This window comes from Lithobates pipiens, unplaced genomic scaffold, assembly GCF_037356315.1.
Source record: "Lithobates pipiens isolate NorthernLeopardFrog02 unplaced genomic scaffold, aLitPip1_a1.2 Scaffold_1, whole genome shotgun sequence".
NCBI classification, from domain to species: domain Eukaryota; kingdom Metazoa; phylum Chordata; class Amphibia; order Anura; family Ranidae; genus Lithobates; species Lithobates pipiens.
The window spans coordinates 78,865,647-78,879,156 of NW_027507685.1; the positions used below are offsets into that span (position 1 = coordinate 78,865,647).

At 48.7% G+C, this 13,510-nt stretch overlaps 1 protein-coding gene across 1 annotated transcript in view; it reads right to left on the bottom strand.

Moving 5' to 3' along the window:
* MSH5 (mutS homolog 5) overlaps nt 1-13,510 on the bottom strand; it is a 360,046-nt gene that overhangs the window by 306,123 nt on the left and 40,413 nt on the right. The window contains exon 2 of the mRNA XM_077460730.1: nt 8,707-8,830. Within this exon, the coding sequence (XP_077316856.1) occupies nt 8,707-8,830 (124 nt within the window). The remainder of the gene's footprint in view (nt 1-8,706; nt 8,831-13,510) is intronic.

Sequence of the window (13,510 nt, forward strand, 5' to 3'; positions counted from 1 at the left end):
GAGATTGATCGGTTCTGGATAGAATCCGATCATCGCGGCCACGTGTCCGATGTAGTATGACAGCGATTCGCCTGCCCGTGCCATTCTGCTGCAGTCCAACTGCGGTGGCCGGTCGGGAACAGGTTAAAGTCCATTAAATCAAGCGAACATGACAAACATCAATCCAAAAAAGGTGCTCAGTGGACGTGTTTTACACAGACATGCTTACTCATCACTGGAGAACCCCCCAAATGTGCATGTTTATTTAAAGCAAAAAGTCGGGAGCCTGGAATAACAAAACCTTCACCTGGTCTGGCAATCACCAAATGGCTAAACATGGATCAATTAGCAGAAAATTAAACAGCAGTGCACAAGAAAAATCCAACATTGCAATATGTTGAATATGATCCTCACAGGTGGCTTTGAGCGGTGTGTTCCCAGCTCTCTCTCTGGGGTTTTCTTTTAAGATTGCCCTGTATTTGGCTCCATCCATCTTGTCGTCAACTCTGACCAGCTTTCCAGTCCCTGCTGAAGAAAAGCATCCCCACAACATGATGCTGCCACAACCATGTTTCACGGTGGGGACTGGGTGTTCAGGGTGATGTGCAGTGTTAGTTTTCCACCACACGAGCATTTTGCTTGTAAAATCTTTTTCTCTGAAGTTTGACGGACACAGCACCTTTAATCTTGACCTTAGGGTTATATCGCCACCTTCAAGAGAGGACTAGGCAGAACATGCAAAGACAGCAAAACTGCACAGTACTGCCCAGGGGGTGGTCCTACTGGCTGTAACCCCTCACTCTGCTTCCAGCAGCTCAGTACGTCAAAAAGCAGTAAAAACATAGATAGGAGGGGTGGGCGTTGTGTCCGTCAATTAACTTCAGATAAAAGGATTTTACGGTTGAGTAAAAAAATACTATTTTCTCTCTTTCATTCATTGACGGACACAGCACCTTTAATCTTGACCTTAGGGACGTCCCCAAGCAGTGTCAAAAAATGAAGGGTGGGAACAGCAAGAAAATAAACTCCACCCATAACAACCAGAACTCCACAACGGAGGAGTTGCAACCTTAAACTGCCCCCTGCAAAACCTTGCAGCAGAAGCAAGCATCCGAAGATGCGCTCACATCAACCTTGTAAAATGTTGTGAAAGTGTCACTGCCTTACACCCCTGGGAAACGGACACTTGATGTCGGAAAGCCCAGGAGGCACAGATTGCCCTGGTTGAATGCGCCGTGACAGGAAAGGGGGGCGCCCGTCCCTTAAAGCATAAGCCTGAACCACGATCTGTCTGATCCACCTAGAAATGGTGGCCGAGGAGACCACCAGGCCCTTCTCGGACCAGCCACCAATACAAACAGTGAGTCCAACCTCCGGAAAGGAGCCGTAGCAGACAGATACACCCGCAGAGCCCGGACCACATCCAAGGAATGCACAGCAACCTCTTTGGGATGTGACAGCCGAGGATAAGGGACGGAAGTACAATGTCCTCATTTAGATGAAAGGCAGAAACAACATTTGAAAGAAATGAAGGCTGCAAACGCAGCGCCGCCTCATCCTTGTGGAGGATCAAGTAAGGAGACCTGCATGACAAGGCTGCCAACTCAGAAACCCTCCTGGCAGATGTAACAGCCACTAGAAAGAATACTTTCTGAGAGAGTCTCAATAAGGGGATCTCCCTAATGTTTTCAAACAGCAGCTTCTGAAGCACCGAGAGCACCAGATTCAAATCCCACGGAGGCAGCGGTGGTCAAACCGGAGAGGCTACATGTCGAATCCCTTAAACAAATGTACTCACCAATGAATGAGTTGCCAAAGGTCGCTGGAAAAAGACAGACAGAGCTGATACCTGCCCCTTGATGGTGCTTAATGCAAGTTTCTGATCCACTCCTCGCTACAAAAAACAGCAGGATCCTGGAAACTGAATATGTACGCAGACGCCACCCCATCTCCTCACACATGGAGATGTAGGCCCTTCCACCTACGATGATAAATCTTCAGAGAAGATGATGACTTCCGTGCCCTCAGCATAGTGAAGATTGCCGATCCGACAGACCTCGGTCCCTTAGCACCTGGCTTTCAACAGCCATGCCATTAAAACCAGCAACGGTAAAGCAGGATGAATTATTGGACCTTGTGACAGGAGGTCCTCTCATATCGGCAGCCACCAAGGAAGATCCGCCACCATTGGCACTATGTCAGTGCACCAAGGACGTCAAGGCCAATCTGGGGCAATCAGAATCCCCAGAATCCCCTCAGCCTCCACTCTGCATAGCAGACATGGTAGAAGTTTGAGTAGGGGGAAGGCATAAATCAGCCGATAATGCCCCCATGGAGCCACCAACGCGTCTACCACATCCGCCCAGGGATCTTTTGACCTGGCCACAAACCTCTGTACTTTCTGTTCGAGTCGACAAGCCAAGAGATCCACATCTGGTGTGCCCCACCTTAGACAAAGGAGCCGAAATACCTCCGGATGCAGCGACCATTCCCCCTGGTCCAGCAGCTGACAACTTAGGTAGTCCACGCCTGCCATTTTCTACGCCCGGAATGTATATGGTCAACAGAGTCGGAGCGCCGCTCTGCCCACCGCAGGATGTGAGCGACATCCAGTGCTGCACCTGAGCTCCTTGTCCCTCCTTGATGGATGACATATGCCACCGCCGTGGCGTTGTCCGACTGGATCCTGACTGGACGCACCTGCAGCCTCTGTGACCATGTGGAGAGGCACCGCCTGATCACCCGAAGCTCCAGCACATTGATCGGCAAGCGGGATTCTTCTTGCGTCCAGCAACCCTGGGCCGACTGTACGCCCCAAACCCCCCCCCCCCCCCCCCAGCAAAATTTGACAATCCAAGGATGACCGAGAATTGTCCCATTTGGGCAGGATCTCTTTCTGCAAGACTCGAGTGTGGAACTGAGTATACGGTACCGCCTCGAAAGTGGCTACCTTGAGACCCGGAACTCACATGCAAAAACACAACGAAGACCACCTATGGGACACTAACAACTTCACCGCAGCTTGAAGAGTCTGCAGCTTGTCTGAAGGGAGAAAGACTCTCGCCTCTGAGGAGTCCAGAATGAAGCCCAGGTACTCCAGGCGTTGAGTCAGCACCAACACCGGCTTCTGGAGGTTCAGTACCCAACCAAACTCCCCAAGAGTCTGTATGGTGATCGCCATATCCGCCCTTAGTTCTGAGGCGGAAGCTGCTCTCAGAAGGAGGTCGTCCAGGTAACCCACGATTGCGATCAATCGTTGCCTTACCCTGTTTCTCCTAAAATAAGACCTAGTGTGATTGTCTGTGATAGCTGCAATAAAAGCCCTACCCACCAAATAAGCCCTAGTTAAAGTCCTTGTAGGTCTTCTTTTCAGGGTAGGGCTTATTTTTGAGGAAACAGAGTAGGGCTTATTTGGGTGGTAGGGCTTATATTGCAGCCAACACCGACAATCACGCTAGGTCTTATTTTAGGGGAAACAGGGTAGCAATGCCAGAATTGGGGCTAGCACCATGGTAAAAACTCTTGGTGCTGACCCCAGGCCTAAACGGAGAGCTACAAATTGGTAGGGCTTATCCCCGACCGCAAACCGCAGAAACTTCTAATGCTTGATGCATATGGGGACATGGAACTATGCGTCCTTGATGTCCAGGGATGCCAGAAAATCCCCCTGATGGAGTGCAGCAACCACTGAGCGAACTGATATCATCCTGAACCTTTGTACCTTCACAAAGCTGTTGAGGTCCAGGAACGGATGGACCCCTTCCTTCTTTGGGACTACAAACAGATTAGAGTAGAATCTAGGGATGCACCGAATGGGTTTTTTGGTGCCTGAAACCGATACAGATACCGAAACAGCACTGATACCGAAAATGACTTTTTAAAAAAAAATTTATACAGGAGGTGGTCAGAGACTGGCGACATGGTTCAGGAGGTGGTCAGAGACTGCGGGCATGGTTCAGGAGGTGGTCAGAGACTGGGGACATGGTTCAGGAGGTGGTCAGAGACTGGCGGCATGGTACAGGAGGTGGTCAGAGACTGGCGGCATGGTACAGGAGGTGGTCAGAGACTGGCGGCATGATAAAAGAGATAAGTGTGCTGTCCCCTGTGCAGCCCCCCGTGCAGCCAGAGCGCCGCCCCCCGTGCAGCCAGTGATGCCGCAAAGAGAGAGGAGAGCCACCTCCGCCGTCTGGTTCAATAGAGCGCCGGGAACATCACAGCTTTAATTTCAATAGCTGTGTGTTCCCCCGTCGCGCGCCATCGCATACAGCCCCTCCCCCTTGTCCGGGGAACTGTGATAGACAGACAGATTACCTGTCCAGATTGGATGGATGATCTGTCTATCACAGTTCCCCGGACAAGGGGGAGGGGCTGTATGCGACGGCGCGCGACGGGGGAACACACAGCTATTGAAATTAAAGCTGTGATGTTCCCAGCGCTCTATTGACCAGACGGCGGAGGCGGCTCTCCTGCGTTATAGATCTCCCATGATGGGCGGCACCAGGGGTGGGGGGCGGTGCTCCGCCCCCACCCAGGCCCCGCCCCATTTTCTGCTCAATTATCGGCCTCTTTTTCCTTTCGGCAAATTGCCGAAAAGGGCATTTGCGGCCGATATGTTGCAGCGGCCGAAATTTCGGTGCATCCCTAGTAGAATCCCTGAAAACTTTATGGCAACAGTACAGGTAATATCACCCCATGCAACAGCAGGTCCTGTACTGCCCCGAACAGGGCTTCCCGACGAGCCGGAAGAAGATGAAGGTTGGAGGGAAAAAAAAAAATCAGTTTGGCGGACAAGAAAGAAACTCTATCTTGTACCCTGATGAAACCAGTTTGCAGACCCACTGATCAGAAAGTAGGGAGGTCCACCGGGCTGCAAACTCCCGAAGGCAACCCCCCACCCGAGAGTTGGGCGGGGACAAACCTTCATGCGGCAACAGATTTGCTTAGCGGGCACCTTGCCGGACTGGGAACGCTTACCTGCCAACCCTGCTTAATCTGCTTCTGAGTGGAAAAGGAGGGCCCTTGCCTACTCTTTCCCCCAGTAACATTCTTAATGTCATCCAGCGAGGCTCCAAATAGCCTCTCTTCCTGGAAGGGCAAGTCCGCCAGTGCTTTCTTTTTAGATGCCTGGTCCGCAGACCAGCATTTCAGCCAAATCAGGCAATGTAGCACTACTGCTCATACAGAGGCTCTAAAGAGCAAGGGGGTCTGTATCGAAGGCCGCATCGCAGACATATTTAAGGCCCTGCACCAACTGGTCCGCCAGCTCCACAAAGACTGGGGGAAGCCTGTTGCTTCTCCAACTCACAGTGCAGCAATTTTGCCCATTCAGTAAGCGTCTGACACCAGGGCCGTAGCTAACACTGGCTGCAATGCTGACCTCACCACCGCAAATAAGGACCTGGCAACCGCCTTAGCCCTTCTGTCGGCAGGGTTCTTGAAAGCAGGAGTCCCTTCCACCGGAATCTTGGTTACCTTATTTAACCTGGATACTGGGGGGGGGGGGGGTCAACAATCGGAGGAGATGTCCATTTCTTCAGGAAACTTTCCTCAAAGGGGTAACGCACCGCCATGCGTTTCGGGACTGAAAAGGCCCGCTGCGGGTTTCCCCACTCCTTGTAAATAAACTTATCAAAATAAGTTCGGCAAGGAAACACCTTAGCCGTGCAGGCCGGCTTGTGGGACCCGAAAGGGACCAACACCTCTGTAGATGTACCAGCCGTATCCTCCATCTTTACGGCATCCTGCAGCGCTGTAATAAGTACTCCTACCAACGCCTTTTCCTGCACTGACACTGAGTCATCCTCACTGTCCGAATGGTCCTGGTCCGCATCCTCTGACACGTCAGAACAGGGGCCGCTTGTCACAGCGGGGTCCGAGTCTGAATCAGAGCTTTCCCCAGAAGACGGTGGGGGGAGGAAGCTTTTTTTTTACCCTCCTTGCACCCGCACGCCGCTTCCACTCAGGCAAAAAAGGCCTCCAGAACCGCCGACAGAGCGTCCACAGGCACTGCAGGTGTAGGGGAACCAGTTGCAACAACAGGGATGTCTGGGGAAGAAGCGCCAGCTTCTGATGCCATGCTGACCCACACTCTCCTGTCGCCACTTAGGGACCTAAGGCAAGTCACACAAAAAGTCCACCCTCCTAGCTGCCACAGACTGAGGGGTCCCCCGAAGGACTCACCACCCTGACCCAGGTACTGCACTGGGCTGCTGCTGTTCGCTCTCCCCTGTGTCATCCACGAGGTTTCTGTGTGAAAAGCCTGCTGTTCTAGAAGGAAATAAGCACCCAGCGCTAGAGGAAAAACTACCTGAGGCTACTAGAAATTGGCCTCAGCTAAAACATCTGATGGCACCAAGAAAATGGCCCCGAACTTCCAGAAAATGGTTGAAAGGCCAAAAACTGGCTGTGGCTACAAAAAAATGGCGGCAGCCCCAGGAAATAACATCCCACCGTGGCCCAGCAACAGGGAAGAGGACGAGCAGACCCTCAACACCCAGCACAGCCCCCTGCCAGGACCCAGAGCCCCCGGCTAGGTACGTGCACCGCACCCCCATGTGCAGAGTCACACAGAGGCCCATAGCATGGGGAGGAGGTAAGGGACAGGGCGAGAAGAAAGGGAGGGTGAGAGACCCCCTAGTCGACCTCCCAGGGAATGCCCAGCTGTTCCATCCTGCTGAGACAGGTGGAACCATACTTACCCCTCCTGCAGGGACTGCTGGACGCATTCCACAGACAGACCCATCACCCAAGCAGTACAGGGTGGCTGTCGGCCACGGCGCACTGTGACACAGACAGCAGTAGTCCAGTCATTTGTGTGCCCTGGAGCATATAGCTCACCGGCCGCCCCTGGATCAGACGGGCATGTCATGGCCGACCCAGCGTGTAGCTAACACTCGATGGCCAGGCTGGGGAGACTACTAGGATCTATATTATCCAGCCCAGCTGTTGATTGTAGATCACAGGAATCAAAAATGCAGAATAAAGAAAAAAATATTCCCAGGACCAAATGGTCCCAAGAGAAGCCAAGTCCGTCTCCTACACTAGGCAGAAAAAATTGAGCTGCTGGATGCAGTGTGAGGGTTTATATCCAGTAGGACCGCCCCCTGGGCGGTACTGTGCAAGTGTCACTGTTTTTAACACTTTCTGCCTAGTCCTCTCCTAAAGGGGCGATATAACCCTAAGGTCAAGATGAAGATGCTGTGTCCGTCAATGAACGAAAGAGAAATAAATGATTGAAATATATCACTCTGTGTGTAATGAATCTATAGACTATATGAGTTTTACTTTTTGAATAGAATTACTGAAATAAAATTAACTTTTTTGATGATAGTCAAATTTTTTGAGATGCACCTGTAAAAAGATTCCTTTTTGTAGTATAATTTCTAGCCCAACAATCCCAATGTTCTTATCTCTCACCTACCTCATCCAAAAAAAAAGGTTGGAAATGTTAATGTTTCTGTCTGAGTTTTAAAACATTCTTTCTGGTTGCATCACTTCCTGTAAGTTAGCTCCCATAATTCTAATGCCGCGTACACACACGATCGGAAAAAGCTCTGATGGTTTTCCCGACAGAATTCGGCTCAAGCTGTCTTGCCTACATTTCCTACAATTCCGATCATTTATAAACGCAGTGACGTACAACACGTATGACGTGACTAGAAAAAGGAAGTTCAATAGCCAGTAGCCAAGAACTTCTGTCTCGTAGTTGAATCTGAGCATGCATGATTTGTGGCATGTCGGAATTGCATACACACGATCGGAATTAACGATAGAAAGTTTTTCCGTCTGGAAAATTGAGAACATGCTATCAATTTTTGGCTGGCGGAAATTCGGACAGATAAATTCCGATAGAGCATACACACGGTCGCATTTTCCGATGAAAAGCTCTCATCGGTCTTTTTCTGGCCGAAATTCCGATCATGTGTACGCAGCATTAATGTTTTTACATCACAGAAAAGTGTGCGACAGGGCAAGTATTACCAGTCTGGACCACACCTCCCTCATTACCTACCACCACCTACTTCTTCCCTTAATGTGACTATACACATTACAATTTGATTTTACATTCTCCTTTAGATCTCCCGTCCACTATGTAGTGCAAGGGCCTGCCTTATTGGATACAAATTGAACAGATTGTTCAGGTATGTCCTCCAATTCCACAGTTCTAGTAAATCTAAAGGAAATTGTACAGATTGCATCTTTATATGAGTACATAGGAGGGAGTGGATGGAGACACTCAGCTGTCAGGCCCTGTTTTTTATTTCTTTTTTGGGGAGGCCTTTTGGAGAGCTTCCACTTGTCACCCATAGGGCAGCCCATTCACTCGAATTGACTGCCCTATGCTCATCAATCTCCCTAAAAAAGCTCCAGAACTTCTTTTAGAGCGGAGCATGGTGTTTTTTTTTTTGTTTTTTTTTTAGGTATCTAAAGATGGTCATACACTATACAATCTCCTTCAAACTTACCAAAACTATGAAATTGGAGGATACACCATCTATCCAATCAGGCAGGCCCTTGCACTACATCAGGGGTTTCCAATCCGCAGCTCATGGGCCACGTGGACCCCATAGAGTTTAGTATGCAGACATAGCAAACATAGGAGCTGGGAAGCCTACATTGTCAAGCAAATTCACATGTGTTACATACATTTTTTTTATTAAAGTTAGAACTTTGTGTTTACAATGTTTACTGAAAAATGGAAACCACCTGTACAGCAACAAAACCTACCTTTCTTAAGAAGCTGTAGATGTTCAGTGTCTGGACTATCTGTCATGAAGTGTATAGAGCAGTCACCGGCGTTGTAGTAGGAAGCAGCAAGCTGTCCCGATTGCCATAATACACTAAGGTATACCTATAACAAAGCATAACAATAATTTTAATTTTATTAAAATGGCATAAATATTCATCAGTCTATAATGATTCAAATGCTACACTAATTATACAATTGCCAGACCATGAAAGCCAAGGGTTGGATCACTTTCCGTTCATTTCAGGTCCAGTTAGGGCAAAATTATAAGATACCGTATATACTCGAGTATAGGCCGACCCGAATATAAGCCGAGGCCCCCAATTTACCCCCAAAAAAACTGGCAAACTTATTGACTCGTGTATAAGCCGAGGGTGAGACATGCCTGTCCATCCCTGTGTGTGTGTCCGTCCATCCCTGTGTGTCCGTCCATCCCTGTGTGTCCGTCCATCCCTGTGTGTCCGTCCATCCATCCCTGTGTGTGTGTGTGTCCATCCATCCATCCATCCCTGTGTGTGTGTGTGTGTCCATCCATCCATCCATCCCTGTGTGTGTGTGTCTCCATCCATCCCTGTGTGTGTGTGTCTCCATCCATCCATCCCTGTGTGTGTGTGTCTCCATCCATCCCTGTGTGTGTGTGTCTCCATCCATCCATCCCTGTGTGTGTGTGTCTCCATCCATCCATCCCTGTGTGTGTGTGTATCCATCCATCCCTGTGTGTGTGTGTCTCCATCCATCCATCCCTGTGTGTGTGTGTCCATGTGTGTGTGTGTGTGTGTGTGTGTCTCCATCCATCCATCCCTGTGTGTGTGTGTCCATGTGTGTGTGTGTGTGTGTCCGTGTGTGTGTGTGTGTGTGTGTGTGTGTGTGTGTGTCCGTGTGTGTGTGTGTGTCCGTGTGTGTGTGTGTGTGTGTGTGTGTGTGTGTGTGTGTGTGTGTGTGTGTGTGTGTGTGTGTGTGTGTCCAGCCATTCTAAAATTCAAAAGCCGCGCCTCCGCCTTCGCCTGTGATAGGCGGAACACTGAATTTCCCAGCAGCCTGTGTTCCGCCTATCACGGACATCGTCTCATCCTCGTCCGTAGTACGAGGATGAGCGGATGTCCGTGATAGGCGGAACACTGACTGCTGGGAAATTCAGTGTTCCGCCTATCACAGGCGAAGGCGGAGGCGGAGGCGCGGCTTTTGAATTTTAGAATGTCCGCTGTCTGTCTGCTCGACACGCTGATCGAGCAGGCAGACAGCGATGACTCGAGTATAAGCCGAGGGGGGCACTTTCAGCCTCAAAAAAGAGGCTGAAAATCTCGGCTTATACTCGAGTATATACGGTAACTAAACCCAGAAACTCTGCTGACCTTTTTGTTTTTCTGTTAAGATTCCAAGCTGATAGCCAAACTCTAGGCAAGCACCAAACTATATTGTTGTAATAAATACAGTATATGGGAGCTGTCTTACCTACTAAGGATTTGTATTTCTGTATATTCATTCCTTAGGCCCCATTCACACCTGAGCTAGAAGCTAGAGCAAGAGCTGTAGCTTGAAGCCTGAAGCTACAAAAATGCTGGGGGGGGGGGGGGGAATCAATTATTCTCTATGGCAGGGTGTCCAAACTTTTTTCAAAGAGGGCTAGATTTGATGAAGTGAACATGCGTGAGGGCCGACCATTTTGCCTGACATTCTTAGAACCATTAAAATTCAGTCTAAGTGTGTTCATTCGAGCACTAATTCACTGCCCAGCAAGAATTCTCTTGCCTTTGTCGCACTCGTTCCCGTCGCACAGACGAATGCTCTGCTCTTCAGGGGTATCGTTAATTCTTAATGATACCCTACACATTGGAAAACGTAGGGTGCTTTTGGTGCAGTGCAATTTAAAAAAAAAAAAAGCTTGGGGACTTCTTTCCCTGCATTTTTGTGGGTAGGGAAGCCCATTGAAATTAATGGGCTGCCCTACAAGCAGCACGGAGGCCACACAGATGTGAACCAAGGGCTTGTTCAGGTTGGAGAGGGCAGTAAAACCACATGGTTAAGCTGTTTTTAACACCCCCAACTTTTCCCCCTTTAGCTGCAGAGGGAGCAGCTGGGGGTGTACACATGCTGTGGCTGCAGCTTGAGGTATACCCAGGGTGAATGGGCCTGCACGTCAACTACCCCGCAACTGTGTGGATTGCACAGTTGCGGTATAGTGATGCTGCATTTACGGGCTTAAAAACAGGTGGGGAGGAGGCAACATAATGCCTCTTTACCACCTTTTTAAATGCCTCTGAAAAGCAATCTGTGCATAGATTGCTTTTCAGAGGAGCAGCACTCCTGGCTGCTATCACACACAAGCCCTACAAAAGCAGTTCTGATGGTACAGGAATGGGGGGGGGGGGGGGGGGGGGGAGTCCGGATTAAAAGTAACATACACACACACACACATATATATACACAGACACATGCACACACACACACACATACAGCTATATGCATACACATACATTCAGACATATATACAGACACATGCACACACATACATGCACAGACACATGAATAAAGCCCTTTTAAAACAAATATAGCTTCTAGCACAGGACTCTACCTTTCCAGTTTCCTCATTCAGCCGGGTACTGCACTGTAGGGGGAAGCAGAGAGCATAGCACACTCACACTGCACTTTACTTTCTCTTTTGAACCTGACTGAGCTTCTCATAGTGCTGAGGATCAGGCTCATCTGACAGCCCTGATCCTGTGGCACACTGGTTGAGAAAGGCTGGTTTAGATAGCCAGGTGGACTGTTCAAAACCGGGCCGCTATTGGCCCGTGGGCAGGACTTTGGACATGCCTGCTCTATGCAGATGGTTCACGTCTCCACTCCAAAATGCTTGAAGCTCAAACAAGTTCTGGAACTTTTTTTATTTTTTTTAGGCAGGTTACAGGCATTTTTCTGCTTCTTACATTGGTGACCCTTTTTTCAGTGGTACCCACAGTGCATCAAATTGCATAATTTGGTGTGGTGTGCTACAAAAAAAAAAATGCTTTTATGGATTGAGGTGAAGAACAGCCTATTTATTTTGAAAGGGCTGCCTAACAACTATTATAAACAGATTTAGCACTATTACCACTATTGCGACCACAAGTCGTGTGACATTGCAATGCGATTTTGATGTGATGCCATGTGACTGGTGAGAACCATGGGCGAACAAGTTGCACCGAAGTTGGAACAAAGTAGTACAAAAACCTTTTTTTGGAGTCGCTCTGACTTGAGTCGCACCAATTAGAATGGGGACCATTGAAATACACGGATTTTGACATGTCAGGCGACTTCACATTTGTCAAGTCGCACAACAACTCACAGTAGTGGAAACAGAGCCTTAAAGTCGTACTAATATGAATGCTTTTCACTGGAAATCATGGGAACAACTTGTCATGTGACTTCGCAGTCCCAAGTCGCACAAGTGTGAAAGGGGCCTTAAAGTTACACAGCCTTGCCAGACAGAACAATCAGCTTGGAAACCTGAGCTTTCACTGCTTCTTTTAAGCAACCCAGTCTGGCCACCAGCCCACTCACAGTCTGTAAATGTACACTGAAGGAGCAACAACGGGCTGATGAGATCATCTCTCTGCTCTCTCTTCCTATCAGTATGTATATTGCCGGATGATAGGAATGCAGGAAATAAGATTTGCGTTAATACTGTCTGCCTATCTCTGCCAATCTCAGTGTGGCAATGATTTACAAGTGGACAAAATCAAGTCCCATTCTGTAATATATACTAGTTGTATTTAAAATAAATTCAGAATTCATTCACACTACCTTCATTGCAATAATGCCCAGTATAACATGCAATTTACTGCAATGAGCAGTAGGGTACACTGGTCATCAAAGTTTGCCTTTTTTCAGTGGTACCCACAGTGCATCAAATTGCATAATTTGGTGTGGTGTGCTACAAAAAAACGATTTCATGGATTGAGGTGAAGAACAGCCTATTTATTTTGAAAAGGCTGCCTAACAACTATTATAAACAGATTTAGCAGTTTTAGGTATTAAAACAGGCCTCATGCACAGGAGACGCCGATGCAAACTCTGCTGGACACATGTTTTTAAAAGCTGAAACCGGCGTTTAGAAACGCTCGTTTTGCCGCGATTTAGCAGTGTTTTACCGCATTTATGTCTAGAAGCGTTTAGTTAAGCTAACATCATAGACCCTCCCCAAGCTCAAAAAAACAGTATTATTAACTATTTCAGCCATTTTGTGAGACCAGCGTGAGTAGCAGCAGCTGTGAAAGCAGCAGTGTACTTGTATTTAGCATGTCACTTGCCACGTCACCTGCCACAAGTTGTGGATTGTCCACTTGCCACGTCACAAGTTGTGGATTGTCCACTTGCCACGTCACAAGTTGTGGATTGGCCACTTGCCACGTCACAAGTTGTGGATTGGCCACTTGCCACAAGTTGTGGATTGGCCACTTGCCACAAGTTGTGGATTGGCCACTTGCCACAAGTTGTGGATTGGCCACTTGCCACAAGTTGTGGATTGGCCACTTGCCACAAGTTGTGGATTGGCCACTTGCCACAAGTTGTGGATTGGCCACTTGCCACCTGCCATGTCACTTGCCACAAGTTGTGAATTGTCTGCTTGCAATTGCAAGTGGTTGTAAAGGAAGTTGGAATGGAATTGCACAGAACAATTTCATACATCTGTTCTTCCGCCGGCGCTCCTGGCACCTCCTCTCTATCCAGTGCCCCTATGGAAAACAGCTTCCCATGCGAGCACGGGTGTGGGCTTGCTCCCAATCCGGCTGCTGCATCCATTGA